The sequence below is a fragment of the Falco rusticolus genome, chromosome 5, assembly GCF_015220075.1.
Source record: "Falco rusticolus isolate bFalRus1 chromosome 5, bFalRus1.pri, whole genome shotgun sequence".
NCBI lineage: Eukaryota > Metazoa > Chordata > Aves > Falconiformes > Falconidae > Falco > Falco rusticolus.
Window position 1 is genome coordinate 89011028 of NC_051191.1, and position 22614 is coordinate 89033641.

A 22614-nucleotide genomic window follows, 5' to 3' on the forward strand; every position below is an offset into this window, starting at 1 on the left:
CCTTAGTCCTGCTCGCAGATTTTAACTTCTTAGGGAGCGACATCTGCATTACAACCAACATTTATCCCAGTGCTTCTCCCGAAAGAAGGGATCTTTCAATGCTCACAGGCTACCTTGAGTGGTGAAATTGAAGAGTGCAGGTTTCTCTCGCCCATTTGGTAACTTGACATTTGGGTCCCGTAGTTCATCGAAGAAAGAGTGCGCACAGGCCTCCAGGGGAGTCAGGCGGGCAGTGGGGGTGTACTCCAACAGACGGCTACATAGCGCAATTGCTTCTGGTGGAGTGCGGGGCCGGAAGACCTAAAAATAAAACCAAAACAACAAGCAAGGAGAAACAGGTTGTCTGGGTATGTTTCTTTCCTTTGCCAACCAGAAGCAAGTCAGAGCAATTAAACCTCTCGTTGCCCAACAAGCTGGAACAAACTTGTGGTTTGTGCTAATCAAAGTCCTCCAAGTAAGTATGGGAAAATCCAGTTCCTGGGGTTGAGAAAGGGTTAATTGCAACGCCTTGCACGACAGTGAAGGTGCAATGCCAGCAAGAGACTTCATGAGAGCGCACTCAGAAAAACAACTTTAAGAATGAAGGGGATACTCATTCAAAAATCATGATAAACACACAGGTGCTACCAGCCATGCACATGGGGTGGAGTGAAGGTGGGGAGGAAGGTTCAAATGAGCAGGATTCACTGGATGTAAAAACTGAATAAGGCCCCACTATGGGTTTGGGTTGGTTTTTCTTTGCCTAGTGAACCAAGTCTCACTAACACGGACTTTTGCAGGCAGGCAGGTCAGATTGTTGCTATGGAGGCTGCTGTTCAACTTTGGAGAACAACAAGGAAAGCGCGGGTGGGGTGCAGGAAATGCCTAACTCTAATTCGCAAGTTACTCCTTCCGTGACCTTATTCTGGCAAGTCATTCTCATAAGTTTATTGGGATAATTCCTGCACATTTGGTATTTGTAAGGACAGCTGAAAACTGTGTCAAGAGAACCAACTATTTCACTCTAACTGATTTTTTTTACCTTGAGTGATTACAAGAAGTTCTTCACTGCAGCTTTGTTTTAAACCTCTAAGAACTGTTCTACCCACCACTAATCACACCCCCATCCTCCTTTCTCTTTACGTCAAAAGCAAAATATGAGTTAATCATGTACGTGACCCGGGTGGCCTCCTCAGGCACTCTGCTCTCCCTGCGCTGTGGGTGACAGGCAGGCTGGGGAAAAGGGAGTGGGGGGGTGCAAGTGTGAAGTTCTGATGCCAGCATTTGTGGTAAAAACTGAGCTCATCCAAAATGCTTTTGCACCAGTGCAGGTGAACCCAAGCCACACAGCACGAAGGAGCAGAAAAAAATAACACACACACCCCCCCCAAACCCAGTGCATGACATGTTAATTAATCACAGATGAGGAACTTGCACAGGCACTCCTTAAGTAAGTTTTAAACCAAAGACATATATGCTCTCTTGAATGAGGATCACACACAAACGCTAAGTTCTCTGGGGACTAAATGCTGCCCCTTGGTGCCCAGCTGGCTCGGCAGCACCTAGTTTTGCTGCGGTGCGTGCTGCCCTAACTTGCATGGCAGGGAATCCTCACTCGGGGAGTCGAAGAGCCAGGTACCGACAGAGGAGGATTTTTTTTCTACTACTAGGTTATTGCAAAACAGAAAATGTTTTCGTACGAGCCCTATGATGACAAAAGAAAGGCTTTAAGCTTAACGCTGCTGGCAGAGAACTTGTGCTGACCGTCGTGCCGTGAACGCACGGTCATGCGAAGGGGCTGTGTGCCTGCTGCCGGCAGCGCTTGGCTCGCTGACCACAGGGGATGCAAGTGTCGCTCCCACGGCACGGCCTGAACAAAATATAAGACTGTCTCCAACTGGGGGGGGGGGGGGGAGGAAAAAAAAGGAAGAAAAAAGAAAAAAGTGTCTTTAAATTTTTTTTTTTACCCCATGCTAAGTAGCATAAATGAGTATGTCTTGAGGTAAATCCACAGAAATGAAGCTGCTTGGTATTTAACATGAAGTAAAACTACTGAAGCCTCCCTCATGCACCTTCACGCTGATGTTTTAACAGGCTTGATTTACCACAGCTGGAATTAAAGTACTTCACTCTTAGCTGTGGTTTTCCCTCAGGACAGCTCACGTATCGGCTACTATACAGATATGAAAAAGAAAAGACTTTTTTTTCCTTAAGGCAAAGACGACAAGCCCTTGTCTTGAGCAGATCTCCTTCTGTAAAAGGAGTAGTCACTTGTCCACTCTGAAACTCCTCATCTTCAAGCCAGTGTGACCCTAACATCTGTGTCCTAAGCCCTGGTGCAAACTGCTCAGCCTGCCTTCCATCCAGAATCGGTCACCGGGGGCAGGCGGTTCCCAAGGTCTGCCCTAACTGCATCAAACCAGGAAGGGGAGGGGGAAAAAAAATCAAAAAAATCAGAAGACCTCACACGGCCTCTCCCTGCAACAAGTGATGACTAACACATGAAGTGAGTTACAGGTCTGTGCCCATCTCCATTACCTTCTGTTACACTGATTTGCCTGGCTGCTGCCTCAAGGATGTGGTCTGAACTCAAAATATTCCACTTCTAGCATTTTTTTTTTCGCAAGGCTAGGCCTAGTAATTTGAAAAAATGTTTAAGTACATACCCGTACTCCTGAGGTGAAATGTCCTGTTCCTGACGAGTCCTAAAGATGATAATGCAGTGAAATAATCCAAACAGGGGGAGTCAATCCAAAAGAGAATAGTCCAGCAAGGAAAAATATAGCCAATATTATAAGAAAACCATGGTGTGGGGGACATAGAAAATGTTTATACAATTAGAAACTTTAAACATCAGTCTCCATAGCAGCAAGTCCAACTTCACCACAGTGTATGCCAAAAAAATCGATTGTGCAATGGTGAGGCATAGTATAGAAACATTTCTGTATTAAATTTATGTTCCAATGCCAGTGCATTTACTAAAAAAAATAAAAAAAATCGAAATCAAAACTCTAACTCGAACTAAAAGGGTAATTGAAATTCCCATCATAAAGATCTTTCAGTCCTCGGTCCTGGATAGAAACATCCACAGACAACGGGGCCAGATCAGTTTGTCCCCAAAGGTGCATCCCACTTGTAAATCTGTCCCACAGGCACAATGTAAACTTTTGGGGGATTTTGTTTGGTTGTTTGGGTTTTTTTTTTCTTTTTCTTTTTTTTCCAAAAAACCAAACCCCTAGCAATTTATAATTTGTGCTGAAGAGAAAGTAAAAGTCGAGATCTGTACTTTGAATTTGGATGCTTTTAATTTGTGTGAGCTACGAGTGCCTCAGGCCGCCGCGGATTATTCTCCATTTTGGATTGACTTCCCCCACCACTGGATTTTGTTTGCTGGCGTTATCTCTTTAGGATCCTTCAGGAACTGGACGTACCACCTCAGGAGTGCGGGTATGGACTGAATTTCTCTCTATTGCGGGTTTATTCCCCCTCATACCCGTCGCACCCGTTACTTAAGAATTATTTTTTTTTCCCCTCAATTTGTCCCCTCCCGCCTCCCTTTTGAATAACGCCCTAAGAAATAAAAGCAAACCCCCCTGTGGTCTTTTAGCTCTTCCCATTCAACACAGTTCCACCGGGAAAGCTGTCCAATTCGCCCACCGAGAACTACAGGAGCGGCTGCCGCCCCCGGCCGTGGGTAACGCCAGCACTTCCATGCCACGGGGTGCCGATGCCAAGGCGATGCCGGGCCGGCACTCCGTGGTGGGAAGGGGTGGGAGGACGGACAGACAGCGGGACTGGCGAGCCATGAAGCCCCTCGCGCGTAGGACTCGGCAGGAGTTGAAGGTCTCTGTAGTTCTCAGTGAGGGAATTGATTTAGTAAATAATCCGCGGATTATTTTTTAGTCTGCGGACTAAAATTTAGTGCACGGACTAAAATCCGGCCCATCGGAGCAAAGTCTGTCTTGGTCTAAAATACATTGGGTGAAAGCAAAAGAAAAAAAAAGAAAAAACAAAGAAAAAAGGAGAAAGAAAAAAAAAGGAAAAAAGCTAAGTGCACAAAGTAAAGTGTTTGGGCAGACTAACATTTAGTATGCAGACTAAATATGGCCGGGCAAAAGGCACAGCAAGTCCACAAACAAAAAACAAAAATAAAACACTGACAGGAACTTTTAAAGCAATCAAATACTACCCCACCGGCGCAGCAATTCATTTTTCTAAAATGAAACAAGACCTTGTGTAAGGCTATTTGTCCACAGGAGGGACCGAAGGCTCAAGTTTTCATTTTAAAAAATGAACCTGTTTTGGAGATAAACAAATGCAAAAAAAAGGCTTTACATACAATAATCTTTAAGGAAAATTTGCACTTGCATAACTCAAAACCTCTTGTTTCTGCAAAGCAAATGAATTTCAGGCTGAGACCCAGGTTGCTGGTTTGGGTTGGTTGGGCTTTTTTTTTTTTTCCTTTTTGGATGAATTACAAAAATCTCTGAATGATCATGTCAAATGGAAATGCCGACTCATCCAAAGCCACAGCTTTTGGTACTTTTCTTCAGGTTTTGTCCCACCCCACCCCCACCCCACCCCCCCACCCCCCTTCCCATCCCCTTCAATCTATACCTCACCAAAAAGCTGAGGGACCAGTGCAAGTTCTTTGTTCAGGCATGCTGGTGATGCTGGAATACTGACAGCCCGTAACAGCCAGGCAGCCAGGCCAGGCACACTCCTCTCTCCTTCCTAAGTTACGCTGCTATCAATGCAAACTTTTTAATGTTACTCCCCTTTCATTTTTCTGGAACTACCACTTTCTTCAACGTTTCAAAAACAATCGCCAGGCTTAAAACCCCCTGGTGCACTAGGCAGCTCTCATCCCCAAGCGACTTCAGCTCAGATGAAGCCTTTGTGCACTAGCAGCGTGGTCACGTTTTCTTTTACAAATTTGAAGTTGTTCCTACCAGTGTAGCGGAGTTCATGCCCCTTCTGAATTTTACTTTATTTTTTTGCACGTGTGGAAAGACGAAAGAAAAGGGATGGAAAGCGCAGGATTCTCCTATTTCACTTCACACACATCAGCATTCAGCTCTCAAATAAAACCACATGGGGCAAGAACTAAGTATTGTTTTAACAGAATGGTTGCTCTGACTTTCAGTTCATTGACATTCTTCAAACAGACTTTCCATGCACAACACGGAGCTCCGTCGTCTTGGTCTAATTAAGCCCCAAAGCCAAAGCTTCACAATGTGACACCAAGGTGCTCTTCTAGCCAGCGTGTATTATGAGACATGATTTCATGCCATCAACCACTGTGCGTTTCGCATGCAGATTGTGAATACTGCTGGCATGCTGTGCTCCCTAAGAGAGCAGAGGCTTATGAAAATGACATCTGTTGCTAACGCATCAAGTTTGTGACACCACGGTTAAAAATTTCCTCACCAGCTTTCAGAGACTCATATGCTTTGCCAAGAACCACCCACACCACTGATTCAGGCTGACAGTCTGTGCACATCTCCTTTCAGTTTGTAAGCACATTTTTGATGGCACATGAACATTAGGTAAGAGAGGGAGCTCCTCCCTTCAACCAAAAGCTTGTACTCTTTACAAGTAAACTCATCAGATGTCGGACAGGACCCTCAAATCAACTTTTTAAAAATGCAATCACACAAGACTATTACCACGACTCCACGACGTGAAGCTGTATTTCGGTCACGCAAGTTTAACGGAAGAAGGTTTATGATAAACATGACACATTCCCAAACACAAAAGGAGAGGGAAGAGACGTAGGCAAGACAGCAACGTATGCACTGAGCTCTACCTGACACAAGGAAACCCAAAGCTGTGTCTGAAGCTCTGCCCTTGGGACCGAGGGCCTGAGAATTTCAGAGCGGGATTTCTGAAATACACCACTTGGCTATTTTGAAGTGCATAAAACTCACGCGATACAAATGAAGGTTAAAAAAGTACACAAGAGAGGCTGGTGTTGGGAGTTATTGCAAAGTATATATATAAGCCTCCCAACTTCCTTCTCTGATTAAATCCTGCTGTGTCTTTTCTAAAAAGCGGCTCAGAAACAATAAATGCCTTATTAGACAAGAATCCCTGTCAGATGGCACTTACACAGATAGGGGGAAATGAAATCAAGACAGAAGGGTTAAGTGGCTTACAAATGAGCCAACACAGAACTGGGAACGGGACCAGGAACCTGTCTCCAAAGCTACTTCTTGTTGAGACCACACACTTGTTACTGGGCTCCTTCCACTGAGGACCCGGCAGAGACAGAACGAGCTAGCATTTATTAACCAGTGCATGTGCTCTGCTTCTGCCAAGCTCTAAAGGAAAGCAACAAAGCTAAGCAGAACAAAACAGCTCCCCTTCTTCTCAGAGAGAAACCCCCAAAATCTACCTCTGGAAGTGCTCTCAGCCTCAATGGGACAGCCGCTACGAGCAGCCTAGACAGATGTGTGGCAATGGGATGGCTAAACAGATGGTGTATTGCAGAAGACATGTTAAACTCAGCATTTGATTTCCATAGTTGCACTGATGTAAATCATGTCTTAATGTTACATCAGTGCTCACTCATTTATTGTTAAGCAGTACTTTCTTTACTGCATACAAATTGGGCAGAGGCAGGGTAATTTACCACCCAACAAACCTGGCTTATTTTCTCACGCTTTAGATGAAGATATGATATTTACACTGTCAAAAAATCACTGCTCCTACAAAAGAAGCTGGGAAACATGAACTTGGCAAAATACCCTGTGTTTTTTTCGTTTAAGTTAGTCTCCAGCAGAGCCGTTTTCACTCATTGCTTGAAAAGTCATTACACACCAAGTGAAAACCAGAACTGTACTCTTCAGAAAGAGGTCAGGGCATGGTTTCACAACGGGACAAATCACCTCCAGTTCATGCTGGAAAAGACAGTTCTGCCCTTCTCCTGGCCATGCAGGTCTGCCCTGTTCCCCTGTCCCAACACTCGTGGTCAGGGCCGAATGGTCAGCTAGGTAAGAAAGGTGATCCAAATCCTGGACACTGGTGTTCTTCAAGAGGTTTTGCTACCGTACAAACAATAATGCAGAAGGGAGGTGTCAGGAATATGCAGGTTGGAGGTGGAGAACCTATGAATGTGAGAACTTGTGCCGATTACAAAACCGCACCCAAAGAAACATCTCATCTCTACTGTACCTTTGTAGCTCTACAAAAGATCAGACCCCAGTCTCAGAAGACTTTGCATTTTCAGCTTTAATTCAAATGCAAGTCCACTTACAAGATTTCTGACAAGAGAATTTTTGCTTTCTTTTTCCATCAGTTATAATTAGAAGTGACAAAACGAGCTGTCTATTTATCCATTTTACTGTTTGGTATTCTTCCTTGAATCTACAGTATGAGCAGTCACTTTGGAAGCATTACAAGCAAAACAATCTGCTTAAAAACCAGACAAGAACCAGGAGAGCAGGAGTAGGCCAGGATGAAGACATGAAACTGATTCTGCAGGGTGAAAAAACATGCTAATGAGAGAGACCAGACTCTTCACGTCCCAGTCACAGAGCGTGGGGAAGACAACAGGACTGCCTGCTACCAGCACAGAAAAACTCAACATTCAAGGTAAAGTGACTCGTATGGTAAACATATACAAAGAATAAACACACAGACAATACTCAGACTAAAATATTTGTGAAGTATTTTATAATATTAGCAGTAATTATTTCATAATACAGGTAGAAACACGGATCCTAAAGTCTATATTCAAAGCTGCTCTATAATACAACCAACTGTGGATCTGCACAACTTCAGCTGCAGCCAGGAGTGGCCAGCTGCTTTGGAAAAGTGCCAGAATGGATGAGCTTGAGCCTGAAGTTTCATCTTTGACACTGTTTTCCTCTGCTACAATAGTTTGCCTTGAAAACACAGACAGAAGAGCGTGCTGAAGAGTATAAATAACAAAAAAGGAAAAAAAGAAAAAAGAAAGCGTTTATGAAGTCGAGAGGGGGCCTGCCCTAATCTGCTGCAACTTTATTGTTAATGGCAAGTACTGCAGAGAGAAGTCCTCATGTATTCACCCACAAGAGAGCACTGCAGAAGGGCAGAGATGCTCAAAATCAATGTAGACATGACAGCGTCTCCCTCTTTCTCTCCCACTGTTAAACATATGACTCCTGTCTTTTTTCATCCCAACACGGACTTGGAAATTATGATTCACACACCACCTAGCTATAGAACTGGGAGTGAATGAAACCATTCTTTTGAGTACATTCAAACTTGTTTCACCAACTATGTTAAAAGTGCTTGCATGTGTGAACAATCTTGCAAGTATCTTGAGAGCAGCAGAAACAAAGGCAACCACACCACACTAAAGAGATGTGCTGACAATTTTAAAGAGCTGCCTGCAGTGGAAACTGCTCTGTCTCTACACAATGGAGACAAGGCAGAGGTTCTGATCTGACTAAAGAAAACAGCCTTTGCTGATATAACCTGTTGTGTTGTTCTGCCATCAAGAACCACAGGTGTGCTTGTAGCTCAGTAGATAACTCAGTTCATTACACTGTCATTACTGGCAAACACGTGGAAGTACTTCGGGGGGGGGGGGGGGGGGGGGTGCGCGAAATACTAACGAGACATCTCCCCCATGCATAAGAGGCCTAAACTACATAATTATATTGCATACACTACGATCTTACTCAAATGAGATCCTTTACTAGCTGGATGTAAGGGGAGAGGTGGGCCTTCACACACTGACATCTTCCGTATTTCTGCAAATAATCACAGCACTGTCTTTGTTTTTCGTAACCCAAAGGTTGTGAGATCTGAAGGTAGCACTTGAGTAATGCTAGGATAAAGGCCAGCTGTAACGAGCCCATGGTAAGCAGCACCTACCTAACACAAGCTCATGAAGGATGCACTCAGACCTTTCATCAGCCACCCCACTGTCCCTGCCCCCTCCTCCAAAAGGGCCAAAAGCTTCAGAGAAAGCCAATTGCCAAAGCTGAACTTTAACAGCCCTGTGATGTATAACCTGGCACCTGATCTTGGATTTTCTTCTTGGGTTTCCAGTCACACAGTTATAAAGTATAGATAAAGCTTAGTCAGAAGAAGAGAAACAAGTATAAAGATTAGTAGCAGAGATCAGACTGCACTGCCAAGAAGAAAGGTGGCTCAAGGAGCTGTGGTAGCTTAAAGACCCAGAAGGAAAGTTCTGACCTAGTAAAACCAGCAGCAGCAAAGCCACCAGAAAGGGTAGTAACTTATTTGATGAGCTGAAACAGCTGGAAAAAAATGGTCAGGTTTTCCAACCCAAGATAAACCTGAAAATGTGATTGCGTGTCTAAAAGCCTACCTATTTTTTTTCCAACTCCATCACTCAAAGATGTTCCCACCCCTGCAAAACCTTGCTTCTCTTACAAAACTCAGTGCTACTTACTCACAGACCAAGGCAGATAAACAGCAGAATGCACCTCCATGAATACAAAACGTTCTACACTAAGCGAAAACAAATGGAGGTCTGGATGAAAAGACGATGTTACTAAATTAAACATGCTGGTATTTTGAAGAGGACCCCTGCCAAAGAACCAAAATATCCCAGATTCCTCTTTTTGGGGCTGGAGTTGTGGGTGTGGGGTGCCAGAGGAGAAGAAGAGAGAAGTCCTGTGTTGGAAGAACTGTGAAAGATTCCTAGAATGTTCATATTCTCTTTTCTTTTGCTAGCCAGGGACATACTGAACTCCCATCTTCTGCATCATGCACGTAACTGGTATAAAAACACACACATGCTTGGGCAGCACAGAACTATCCGGAGAGGAGAGGGAGGTCTCTATGTTTTACAACAAGAGACTCCAGCTCTTGAGTTTCAAAAGTACTTCTACCTCAAGTCGTCACCAGATTGAAAAACCAGTCTGAGAACAGTTTGCACTGTGAACTTGCACTACTGTTGCAGCAAAGAAAAATATTTTTAGTGTTAACTTGACTTTTCACCTAATCTATGAAGAGGCACCCTTGTTAGTTTGAGATTGCTTTCTTCATATTACTACATCACATTGAATATCAATACTGTATTCGGATGATACCAATCCATTTCTACCCAAAATTATACATCTATGAAGGCAGACTTCCCATTTCCATAAAACTTGTGCCCAAAATTCCAATTTAAGCCTGAAATTGAATGAATGTGGGAAACAACACTCCACGGACTCATCCTTGTTCAGTCTCAAACAATTTCTCCAGTTCTTTAAAATACCCAGACCCTATTTCAGAACCTACAGCACCAACCAACTATTCTTTTTCACCTAGTAGGTTACAGTAAACATAGCAGATCACACCACCACAGCAATACTGAGTAGGAAAATAATGTATCTATGCCTGCCCAAAATACCTAGAGAGCAGACCAGAACCAGGTGCATTCAACAGAAGTCCGCACCATGGAACTTCAGATGCAACCTATAGGTACTGCAGCTTCCAAAGAAAATTCTTAACTGTCATCTACACACACTTCTGCAGACCAAGAAAGCTCCCTGAAAACAAGAGTGAATCACGGACCTTATTTTGTATAGATTATTGGCCTGGATACAACCAGTTCCAGACTGCATAGAAGAGGTTAAACATCTAGACAGCAGCTAAACATGCACCTTCACTGGGTGTCTCCACTGCATGAATAACTCCAAGTAGGGCCTACAAACCCCTCAACTTTGAAAAATACCTTTGTCGTATTGAACAACACAAAGCAACAAGGAGAATGCCCTTCTGACAGGGGGTAACCACGTTCTCAGCAATTTTCTCTCAAACATGCTGAAAACAAGCTGCCTGGAAGTTCTGCCACACAAAAACCCCTTAACTTCTGTCTGCTGAGCCCTCTGGATACAGCTAGTCCACAAAAATAACAACCTTCTAGCTACTGAAACCTTCATAATTCTTTAGCTTAGATGGCAAAGGTTTGTACTTTTGAGGCTGAAACTTCAAAGTTCAAGTCCCGCTGGCAACTGTTAACCCTCTGGTTACAGACACAGTTGTAGCAAAAAACCATTTCCGCTTCCACTTCTTCAGTCATTCCTTTTCTGCTCATTAAACAGCCAGAATTCAGGGGTGCTTTTTCTCCCATGCTTTTCAACTCTAAGACACAGAAGCTCCAAGAGGATGCACATGCCCACTGATGTGCCATCAGGTATTGTATCAATCAGCTGGGCAAGGAAGATCAATTCTACATAATGCTGCTACTACTTAAATCTTTCTCTGCTCGACATGTCCAAAATGGTGAAAGGATCTTTAGACACAATACACTGAGAGGATGAGCATCATTATCAATGCCATGCTGGATAATCCCTTTTGCTAGTACAGCATTTGTATAATAAAAGTACAGATCTCATAAGTGAGGCATCACGTAACCCACTTGTAATAAACTGGTTTAAATGCTGTTCTACACCCAGCTGATGTCAGGAAGAGTTGTGTGCAGAATGGCTTGAGAATGAGAAGCTACGTTGCAAGCACAGCTCTCCAAAACTAATTGTGCTCTAATGGAGAATGCAGATTCGATTTTCTGGCAAGCTCCTCTCAATTCTCTGTAACTGACTTAGTTTCGCTTGTGATCCTTTAGAACGAGTGAAAACCCATTCATATAAATAGAAGGAAGTCTCAGTTTTTTCTTGAAGCTTCCATTTGACAAAAGATCTCTGTTGTGGTCTAACAGGCTACCAAGTGCACACTCTTAAGACTATTCAGGCACAAGGTAAGTTGCATAGCTAGCTTAGATGCTTAACTCTGTGTCCTATGGTACACCTCTCCTACTGGCATTCCTACTACGCTGCGTATTAATTTAACCCCCCCCCAATCCAAACACCTTCACTGCAGGAATTCAGGTGTGACCCTAATATTCAGTGCTATAAGGCTTTTGGACTTATTCTTGTGATGTGTACCATAATGCAATTCAAAACTAAGAGACCGCTCTCAGGGACTTAATTGCCATAATTTTTCCCCCTGTTAACATAAGGTATTAAAAAGCCTCATTGGATTTACTGACCTCTCATATAATTACAAATCACTTAACCAACATGCAGAAAGAAACTCTGATACACAGATGCAAACCAGGGATTACTGGGGAAAAGGAGAATTGAAGTGGTACGTAACTCACTGGAGAGCATCACAAAAATAGTGACTTGCAGTACCTGGCCTGGCATGCACCTGTCAGGTACGTGGCATGCTATCAATTAGCTCTAGTTAGTTTATCCAGACTTTCTACTGCCACAAAGCATTTTGTCCAGAAGAGTCTGACCTGGACATGTGCTCAGCTAGAAACGCAAGCCTTCCACCCATACCCGCTCCTTCCTTAGTAGAAGGACACCTGAACCATCAAGACATGGTGAGAATATACTGTGACTATCAGACATTTCTCAAGCAGCAAAATGAAAATCTTAACTACCCAAGTTTCAATTTCTTAAAACTCAAATATTTAACTTATTCCACATCCAAGAGGCTCATTAAAAGATTAATTGTTACCGTGCCCCAAGTCAAATATTCATCATTCCTCGATATGTGGAAGACACCTTAATTGCATGGCAATGTATTTGTTTCAATGCTAGTGGTTTCCTCTTTGACCACGGACATTATAATACTGTCTGCATGCACTGCAATAGTATCTCCTTGTGAAAGACAGATAACAAGAAGTCTTAAGAAGTAACCCCAAGAAAAAACAACCCCCCTCAACAGCACGCCTATAGGAGTACAAACATAACAAGATCTATCAGAGAACCAGTTAAGAAAGTGACTGTCAGCCCTCATCATATTACGTAACAGCATCACAAAAAAAGCATCACATGTTATCACCAGAACATTTCCCATTTGTAGGTGACTTGGGCATCTCAGTTTATAGTATGACAGGATTTAGACGTATAGCAACCTGATACAAACACATACGTACACCCCCCATTGTTAAAAAAACCAAATACACACACACACAACAAAAAAAACAACAAACCTGTAGGCAACCTCAAAGCCCCCCAGACCCCCAGATATTATAGTGCACTGCTTCCATACCTTCTTCTTATCTACACCAAGAGTTACCAGGTCCCCAGCTTAAAGGCACCCAGTTTAGACTGAAAGCCACCAAGCCACCGAACAAACTGAACTCTGTGAATTTTTACTTTCAGCCCATGTCTTTATTATTCAGTTCATACAGACTCACCTTAGTCCATGGATGTGCCTTAATCTGAGGGAATTTGAATTCGGTATAGTTTGGATTCATTTCTCTAATTTGCTCCCTTGTAGGCGTTCCCAGAACCTAGAAAGAAGAGAGGAAAAAAGGCAAATGGTTTAGGAACACTTCATATTCATGTGGCAACGAAGGCTGCAGTATAACCTATCAGATATGGAGACAACTGAAGCTGATCTGTGTAACTAGTAAGTTAATCTAGCGCAGGGAACAAAACAACAAAACTTTTGCAGAACTGTTTAAGTTGGAAGGGACCTCCCTTCTCCTGGGAGCTTCTGGTCCAATGCCTCTGCTCAAGCAGGGTCAGCTGGAGCAGGTTGCTCAAGACCATGTCCAGCTAGGTTTCAGCATCTCCACAGAAGCAGTCTTCACAACTTCTTCCGGCATCCCGCTCCAATCTTTGACCACCCTCACAGTAAAAAAGCCAAAGAGTTTTCTTGCATTCAAATGAAGTTTCATGTGTTTTACCTGGTGCTGCTGCCTCTTTTCCCATCAGTGGGCACACTGAGAAGAGCCTAGCTGTTTCTTCTTCATTCCCTCCTGCCAGGTATTTATACACACTGATGAGACCTGAGCCTTCTCTGAATAGTCCCAGCTCTTGCAACCTCTTCTCACATGAGAGGTGCTCCAGTCCCTTACTCATCTTTGTGGCCCTTGCTCCAACTTCAGTAGTCTCTTGCTGGCAATTCAGTTCATGCTCCAATCCCAGTGTCAAAAATTAAATTACCTTGTACAGTTTTTCACAAAATTCAAGCACCTTTCTCCAACTTAGCGATACTTCAACGGGGAAAAGAGTTCACTCCAATTAAACTGTTAAAAATGGCACTGCCGAACACATTCAGGAACAGCAGCTCACTGCACATGGCTGGTTAAGGGTCAGACCAGCAGCGCAGACGGCATTTTACAAGACATGAACAGCAGCCCTCTGACGAGCTTAAAAGATCAGCCAGTTCCTGCTGAGGGGAGCCGGACAGGTTCCCCTCCCCTGCACTGTGTGAGTTTTGGTGGTGGTTCCCCACCCCAGCACTTCCACATGGAAGATAAATGTGGTTTAAACCTAACCTGAAAGCATCTGAACTGCAACACCACCCCCAGTTTACTTCTACAGATTTGTGTTTCTCACTCCCAGAATCCGCACAATGTTACTTATACATGCAAATTAGTAGTTGTATGAGAAAGAACACACAATTGCACATCTCTTTGTAAGGGTGGGCAGATTTTGAAAGGATTTCGGAAATCCCTTCAGGGAATAAGCCAGACAATACGGTGTGCACTCTGTTCAGTCAGCACTAAGCCACTGCCCTCCACCTATATATAAAAACTGCAAAGCACGTTCAAGGAATCCCATTGTTTTCCGCTTGCACCCAGTTGCTGGGTATCCTTTTGTTCTGCAGAGGGGAGGGAGAGGGCAGGAGGCAGAGGAGTCGCTCCTCTGCTGAGCTCAGGTTCATCTTCCTATAGGAACCCTGTAGCCACGCTGCTCTCGCCCCGTGACAAATCTCTCGCCATAGAGATTAGCATAATGTTATCACCTCATCTCATGAGACTGCACCGTCACCATCAGGAAACAAATGATCTACAATGTAATGTTGTATAATGTTAGCACTCTACCTTACTGCTTGATAAAAAAATATTTGGTTATGTATTCTGGTATCCATGATCGTTTTCGTTGTTATAGAAGAGTGCAAATTACACAAATGCACTCTAAAGAGTCAGGTAAAGGAATAAAAGAGCAAGCTGATTGCTGCTTAATTAATTTGTGCAACAGAGAAACTATCGTCAGGTATTATGAAAGGAACTTGGTATCTCTATTATTTAAAATATAAGCTGTACAAGACAAACTAAAATACCTACCCAGAAAGCAATCTTTTAAAAAAACAGCAGCAGCAGCGGAAATAAACCCTGCAACTTATTCAGACAGTTGCTTCTTGGATAACAGATTTAACCAACAAGTTGTACAAAACGAACAATCACATAACTCCTACCTTCCCATCGCTAATCCTTAATTTAGGATTTAAATTTCACCCACTCTAAGCGCCAAGGGTTACCTTCAGAGCTGACAGAAGATTTTTCTGTGCATGTCTGAAAACACTGGCTCTGCTCAGGTGGTAGAGCAGAGGGTGTCTGCAGGATTCTGTACATCTTGCTCAGCTTTCAAGGGCAGGGGGTGGGGGGGGGGAAGGGGGGGTGGGATGGTTGACAGCAAAATGTGTCCTTTCCCCACCGGTTTTCTGTCTGGCTCCCCTCAGAGCACCGGCCACCCGGCTGCCAGCCCTGCCAGGATGGCACTGCTCTCAAAGCTTTGATGACCGCTGCTCTCAAAGCTTTCCAGTTCTAAGAGATGAGGGGATTTCACACCTGTAAATAGAATTTTCATCCCTGTTCAGGATAAAAGCCATTTTCAATACTTTGAACGTTTTTTTGATTAGTTAAATTCACTTCCTGAAAAATTACAGATAACTTGTACTGCTCTCCTACCATTTCTAAAGGCTAAGTTTTCAGGCCTCTATAGTATAAACAGGAATTTTAAAAGCATGTTTATCTTCTTAACCCTCCTCCTCAAAAAAAATTCCTTTTAGGCTTCCTAAGAAAAGGCAGAGTAGAATTATTTATTTAAAAAAAAAAAATACAGCTAAAATTCAGCAAACTAGCTCAGTTGCTAAGGCGGTTCAGAACAGGAGCCTATACCACGCAAGTATCTTTACTTAAAGACTGCCTATAGCATCAGAAAGAATTCAGGTTAGGTAGGCAAGGACAATTTCACAGAAGGACCCACAGATAACGTCAACTCATACATTTCACCAAAAACACTAAAAACTCCGGATGATGGAAGGGAGTGACTCCTAAGCTCAAGCACAGGCACCTAAGCAACAGTGCTTAAGGTCCCATGAATACTTAGAGAAGAAGGTACTGAAGAGGCACCGTGGTAGCTGAGAGGAGGGACCGCCTGACCTTTCAGTTAGGTAGCAGCCCTTGACACACAAAACTGTACAAAAGGAAAAGTGACTTATAGTAGCCACTCAGTGTATTTACTTTGTTCTCTCTGGATTGTAAAGCCAGATTGTGCTTTCAATTTGTACTGAAGGTAGAACAAAGCAAAACAAAAACCCCAAACCAAACCTCAAAAACCAACAAACAAAAAACCCCAAATCCAAACAAATGAAGAGGAAAGGAAAGTAGATAGGAAGTAGAATCGAAGTTCTAAAGACTGTATCAAATTCAAATCACAGTCCAGAAGGAAAGTGTGGGATGAGTAAAGTGGTAAGCTATAAAATCGACCCAGTACTTGACATATGTGGAAGAGGTCCTGTAGTGGACATCTCCCCACCCTGCAACGCACCAACACTGTCTGCCACATGGTTTTGAAATTGTACCTCACTGATTCACGCTGAGTTTTCAGCATATTAGGAATACATTCAAGTAACCCCTGTGAGTAACAGCAACCATTTCAGCTATTGCAAACACTGGGCAAACATCATCTTTAAAGAAGCCATGTATGTGACTGCTCTTTCCGTTCAAAATGAAAAGGAGAAGCATAAATTACTTTGCACATTTTTGGCAGAATTACTCTATGAAACAGCTGCTCTTGCTGTACCAACTCTGAAGATACTACGGAGCAGATGTTCCTTGGAGGAGAGATTTCACAGAATCACAGAACGGCCGAGGTTGGAAGGGACCTCTGGAGGTCATCATGTCCAACCCCCTGCATAAGCTGTGGCAGCAAGAGCTGGTTGCTCAAGCCGATCCTGATGGCTTCTGAGTATCTCCAAGGACAGACTCCACAACCTCTCTGGGCAATGTGTTCCAGTGTTTGACCACCCTCACAGTAACAACAATTTGCTTATCTTCAGACTGAATGTAAAGTGTTTTAATTTGTGCCCATTGCCTCTTGTCCTGTCATGGGACACCAAACAAAAGAGCCTGGCTCCCTCTTCTTTGCACCTTCCCTTCAGACATTTCTGTACACTAGCAAGATCCCCCCTGATCTTGCAAAGATTGGAGAGCTTTGAAGAAATGCAGGCTCCAATACTGAATTAATTTGGTCCATGCAGGTTAGTACATACTATTCTACTTGGAGACGGTTTTATGAAAGGAGTTAAGTGTCAAGGAAAAACTTGGCGGTTTTGTTGTTGTTGGTTTTTTGGTTGTGGGGGTTTTTTTTCTTTTAAATTGGGCACTTGAAAAAAAAAGAAAAGAAAAAAGAACAAAACCAGAGTAAATACTAGAATAATAAAAAAGTAGTTGTCTAATGGAATCAACTGTATCTGGAATAAAGACTAAACCCTTGAATGAAGGGGGTCTATGTGAGACTACAGGGGATCTTCCTGCAAGTGAAGACAACAGGTCAACTAGTCTTGCCCCTCATTCCCGATTGTCATCATCATCTCTTAAACAAAAATAAAGAAACATTATCTACTAAGATTAACTAAAGAATACGCATATTGAGAAGACAAAACACCACTCTCATTCTCTTAGAACAAAAATTGAACATAACAGGTTTCACAAATATTTTCTGTTAAGTTTTTCCTTGGCATTTACCTGTAATAGATGAAGCTTCCCAAATAACTTTTATTCCAGGAATTTGTGAAGGTAGGGTAATGGTATGTACCAAGTAATTAAAGAAAAGCTACAGGCTTCCAACAACATCATCCTTACCAAAGAAGGGAAGATTTATGAACCTGGAATAAGCCCTGAATTTCATTACAAATAGCATAAAGTTCTTCATTTAATGTTCTTGCAATTGACTTTTCAGAGGAGAAAAAGGGATGATATTCAGCTCCAAAAGACACCTTCGTTACACCACAGTCCTGAAGACAGCTGCTGTCCACAGCTGGCTTCACTGTGCAAAACTGCACCAAGTTATTCACGACAAAACCCACACCGCTGTAACACCAGAGGAAGAGGAAACTGCAAGGGTCTCAACAACCCCCAGTGGAATAAAGGCCCTTTCTGACAACCATCGTTACTGCTAAACCTTTGCCAAAAATGTAAAAAGCAGTGTAAAGCCTAGGGACACCAAGGGTTCAGAAGCTCCAGCTGGTAATGACTGAACTAGATCGGGGAGAAGGTGGTTATTTAGATCAGAAACCGCTAGAAAGCTATGGTTACAGTGGTGTAGTGTTCCTCCCTGGGAAAACCGTGCAAGTTTACAAGGAAACGTGCTACAGAAAGTCTGGTGTGTATGGCTTACCAGATGGCACAATTAATACTTCTGCAAACATGTCTGCACCTCCTTCAGAAAGTTGTGAGAGGTGTGCCAAATAGTTATTTAAAAAATTCATGGAGTAGGCATCTCAAGCAGTAACCATGGGTCAGCTTTGAAATAATACTTCAAGAGGTATGTGGTAGAAAATAAACTTACCCATTTTATCTACACTTTCTTTCAAAAACATTCTCTTGTCAAATCAAATGAGAGCCACCTAAATATAGAGATTTCTTCTATTCACAAACACGAGAGCAGCCATACATCAGGAACAGGAAGAAACCCATTGTCACCGCTAACATGAACATAACTGCTCATCAACTTTTTTTACATTGTCTGCCTGCAGGCACTGGAAGCGATGAATTACGTGAGGCACAGGAACAGCCAAGTTGCAATGTGGGGGGACATCAGGGTGAAAAAACTGCCAGGAAACTTCCCTTAGGGGTGAGGAGAGAGGACACACGTGAAAGCCCGTGTCAGATGCAGACAGGTCCTCAGCGCAGGACCACATCCAATAAAATGAAAGATGCTCTCCTACTGCTTATTCTCCCAGAAGAGATGGCTCCTCTCTTCTCATTAAGCAGTGTGACTGAATTTATTTTATTTCAAAAACTGAGCCCAAAATAGTACCTTGAAATTTGAGCATAAGCCATATAGTATAATTGCAGTCTATACTTAGCATTAGGCTCAGTAAAACTGGTCAGAGACCAAAAAGTTACGCATGGATAGGATTCATGATACTACTGAGCTTGTCTTTTCATACATTTTTCCTCCCTGCCATGCCCAACCCAGCAAACTAGGTAAAGAAGATTTTGTTATTTCTCCTAAATTACCATGAAATGCCAGTTTTGGTGCAAAGAATAACCACGCAGTCCAGAAGGAACCAAAAAACCCCAAACACACACATAATCCCCCCGGCCCCACAACCTTCCCTGCAGTCTTCCCTGGAAGACAGACTGGCAGATGCTGTCCCCCCCGTGTCCCAGGGCTGCTCAGGCAATTATTGCTGCTTCATTCTCCTGACAGAGGATCTCCGCCACGCGCGCGCACACACACATTTTTCAGAAGAGTAGGGGGAAGGTACTAAACTGAACCTTTCAGAAGATAATTATTATCCCAGGAAGAAAACCATTATGCTTCCAAGATTCCCTCGTTGCAAGGGGAATAAGGGGTAACCACTGTCTGTGAGAACTATGATGGAAGAAGTTTTGGATTGGGAGGGATATCCCAGCCAGTTTTCCCTTGATGGTTTCAGGGTGCTATAAAGCTGGGGGACCCAGGAATGCCCCCAGCCTCCCAAGCCTTCACAGCAGTCCTGCCGACACTGCTGCTCCACTGCAAGTTGTGCACACAAGCTCGGAGATTTATGGAGTCTGCCCTGACTGAATCTCAAAAAAAAAAAATCACTCTTGTAGTGTAAAAGCTCCTTCCTTTAAGCTGTATTCAGCAATATCCCACTTGCACAGTGGATTTTAAATAGGGAAGTGGCAACTGCAACCCTCCTGAGCTGCTGGAAGGAGGGCTTTCCCCTTCCATCGGGGACAGGACTGTATGACTGATCCGAGGTGCAGCATTTACTCATACCTCATTTCTTTATGTGACCATGGAGGAAACCCACACTGCCACTGTGCCTGCTTCAGAAACTGAGCACATTTCTGAAGATGTCGTCACCCGAAAGCCAGTAGGGGCATGAATTTTAATGAATATATCCGGTTACCCACTTGAGATATTCCCAGCAATGAAATAACCTAACATTTGGAATAGCTAGCAAGAGCTAAAAATAAGGAAGAAGAGTCACCATTCAAGATCAAACTTTGGAAAAAGCACAGCACATGATTTCTCTCCTCTAATAGTGGAAGTATTCAAGAAAAATGTACTTGGGTTAAATTATTTCTTCAGATGGAGCTCCAAGACAGTACTTCCCCGTATCGAGTATCATTTTGTCACAGGAAAGTGGTCAAGGATCTCTCTCTCCTAGCAAGACTGAGAACATCTGGAAAAAGTCTTCAAAGAAACAGGACCAAGAGAAAAAGAAGGCAAAATGAAGGGGACTGTTGGTCCACATGAACGAGATACTGTGGTTCTAGAGGGGCGCAGTTTTTCAGAGCAGTTTGCAAATATGCAACTGGCCTGCAGAAGCTCCAGGGGCAACTGGATGGAGAAGATCTTGCAAGATTGCTTGAAATGAAACTACATAAAGACTGCTGAAAGTGAATCAAAGTCTGACAAAAGCCAAAAATGCTTCTGATGCAGCAGAAGGCTGAGGATGTTGGGCATGCAGCCTGCAGGAAGGACAAGCCGTGCCAACTGACTTATCCCAGTAATTCCACCTTCGTGAACACAACTACCAAGGGGATGTCATCAAAAACTACATGAGAAAGGAGGACTCGTTTAATGTGATGGCATTTTTAATTCTCCAGCCTAATGCAAAAACTTCATACCCAGGTGTAGCATCCAATTGCTGTGTTGTGAAATGAACTCTGAATAATCAAAGCTGAATAAGCAACTGAAGAGACAACCAAAAAATTTATCTTGGCTCAGAAAATGCTACACAACTGACTGTGACTCAGTCACCCTGAATTGATAGGAACCAGCAGAAAAGTTTCCAAGCTGACGTCTTGAAGCAGAATCAAGTAAATGTAAGTGATGAAAGTCAGGTGCATTTCCAAATGTGTGGGTAAGTATTTTTTTTTACTATAGCCCTTTTTAGGAGTTTAAAATACTTCATTTTCTCTGCCCCTAAGTTTCAGACCTACAGTTCCAAAGAAGCCATCTGAAAAGCATTACTCCAAGACAGCTAAACAGCAGCTCACAGGTCCCAACCTGCAACCGCCCACGAAGTTCACTGCCATTCAACAACTGGCAAATCCCACAGCTTTGATTCTCCTACACAAAGCTAACATTAAAATAAGTCTGTGCTACAATGAAAGCTTTAAATAGTAGCATTCTATACCAGCAAATGGAAGAGGTGGACACCATTTGTAAACACTTTAAAAAAAAATCCTATTCTAAACGAAGTCTTATACAACCTAACACTTCACATGTTGTGCCCAAGACTTAACATTTCTGGTAATTTTTTATGCTGCAGAATTGTGTATGTCTTCAACTGTACTGCGGTTGCAGACCCCAAGTTCGCTCAATAAACACACATTGCATTTTTTATGCTAACCTTTGAAATCTAAGTTGAATTTAAGCATCTTGCTGGGAGTGGAGAAGAACAGAACGCTTCATGACTTCTTTGCAGATTTGAAAAACAAATCTACCCAATTAGATTACTGGTCACTTTTAAGGGATATATAGTAGATGGGACAGATTCCTGCCAACAGTTGGCAGAATAGAAAATTAAGACCCTCACATTCTACTGTTTCCTCATTCTCAAAAGGTAAGGAAAAATTACTTGAAATTTGAGGTAAACGTGCTGTTCTCCCTCTACTCCCACTGTGAGAAATACTTGCCGGTGGGTGCGGCATTACAAGGAAGCACTTCGCTGCCCAGTTCACGCACCTTCCCAGGCAACTGCTCACGCCTGCTCATTTTAAACATGGTATTCTCAGTTCTAGCTCTCTCTGTATTCTCACCTTAGTCTTCTGCCACGGCTCTTCTGAACAGTTTATACAAAACTTCACAACACAAGATTCGGTAGACAAGGGCACTGACAAACAGTTGACTTCAGCAGTTTGCACTCATTTTCTCTTCCAGTGCTGCCTTGAGAATACATTCTGCCTCGATAATAAATATACAGGCAGAAGAATACACGTGGCACCCACCCATTTGGGCTCACATTTTTCATTATACTTCCTTAATGATTCAACGAACATCCTTTACTGTGACTATTAATACAAGATTTATAGCATTTGTTCTCTCAGACTTTCCTATAACATACTGTCTCAGTACCATAACTTCTGAATTGAAGAGACCAGGCTTACTATAAAATCTGAGTTACCCCTACATTTGTTTCACTTAGTTTCTACATGTACGGGGGCTACGTACCTAGCAGAAATCGAGAAAACCCCAACACAACACAGGTGTGGATGGTCATTCACTATCCCCCTTTCTACATTTAAAGAAATGGTTCAGAAATTTGTTTCTGTGGAAGTGAAAATCATCATCTCAAGCTGTAATTTACTGAAGCTCAAGCCTTTACACTGGATACTCCTTTGGCTGCTGTGAGAAATAACATTAGTTTGCCAGTACTATGTATTCAGCTATGAATTGTCCAATTAAAGTTATCACACCACTCATGGTAGTG

The 22614-nt window shown here is 42.9% G+C and overlaps 1 protein-coding gene across 5 annotated transcripts in view; it reads right to left on the reverse strand.

Annotated features, from left to right (window-relative positions):
- The window catches only part of GSK3B (glycogen synthase kinase 3 beta), a 157789-nt gene that overhangs the window by 18568 nt on the left and 116607 nt on the right, over positions 1–22614 (reverse strand). For 3 of the 5 annotated variants that reach the window (XM_037389158.1, XM_037389160.1, XM_037389157.1), the window contains 3 exons: positions 13136–13231; positions 2646–2684; positions 114–300 (listed from right to left, as the gene is read on the reverse strand). In XM_037389158.1, the coding sequence (XP_037245055.1) occupies positions 114–300; positions 2646–2684; positions 13136–13231 (322 nt within the window). The remainder of the gene's footprint in view (positions 1–113; positions 301–2645; positions 2685–13135; positions 13232–22614) is intronic. The other 2 variants (XM_037389161.1, XM_037389159.1) reach the window with 1 other exon arrangement.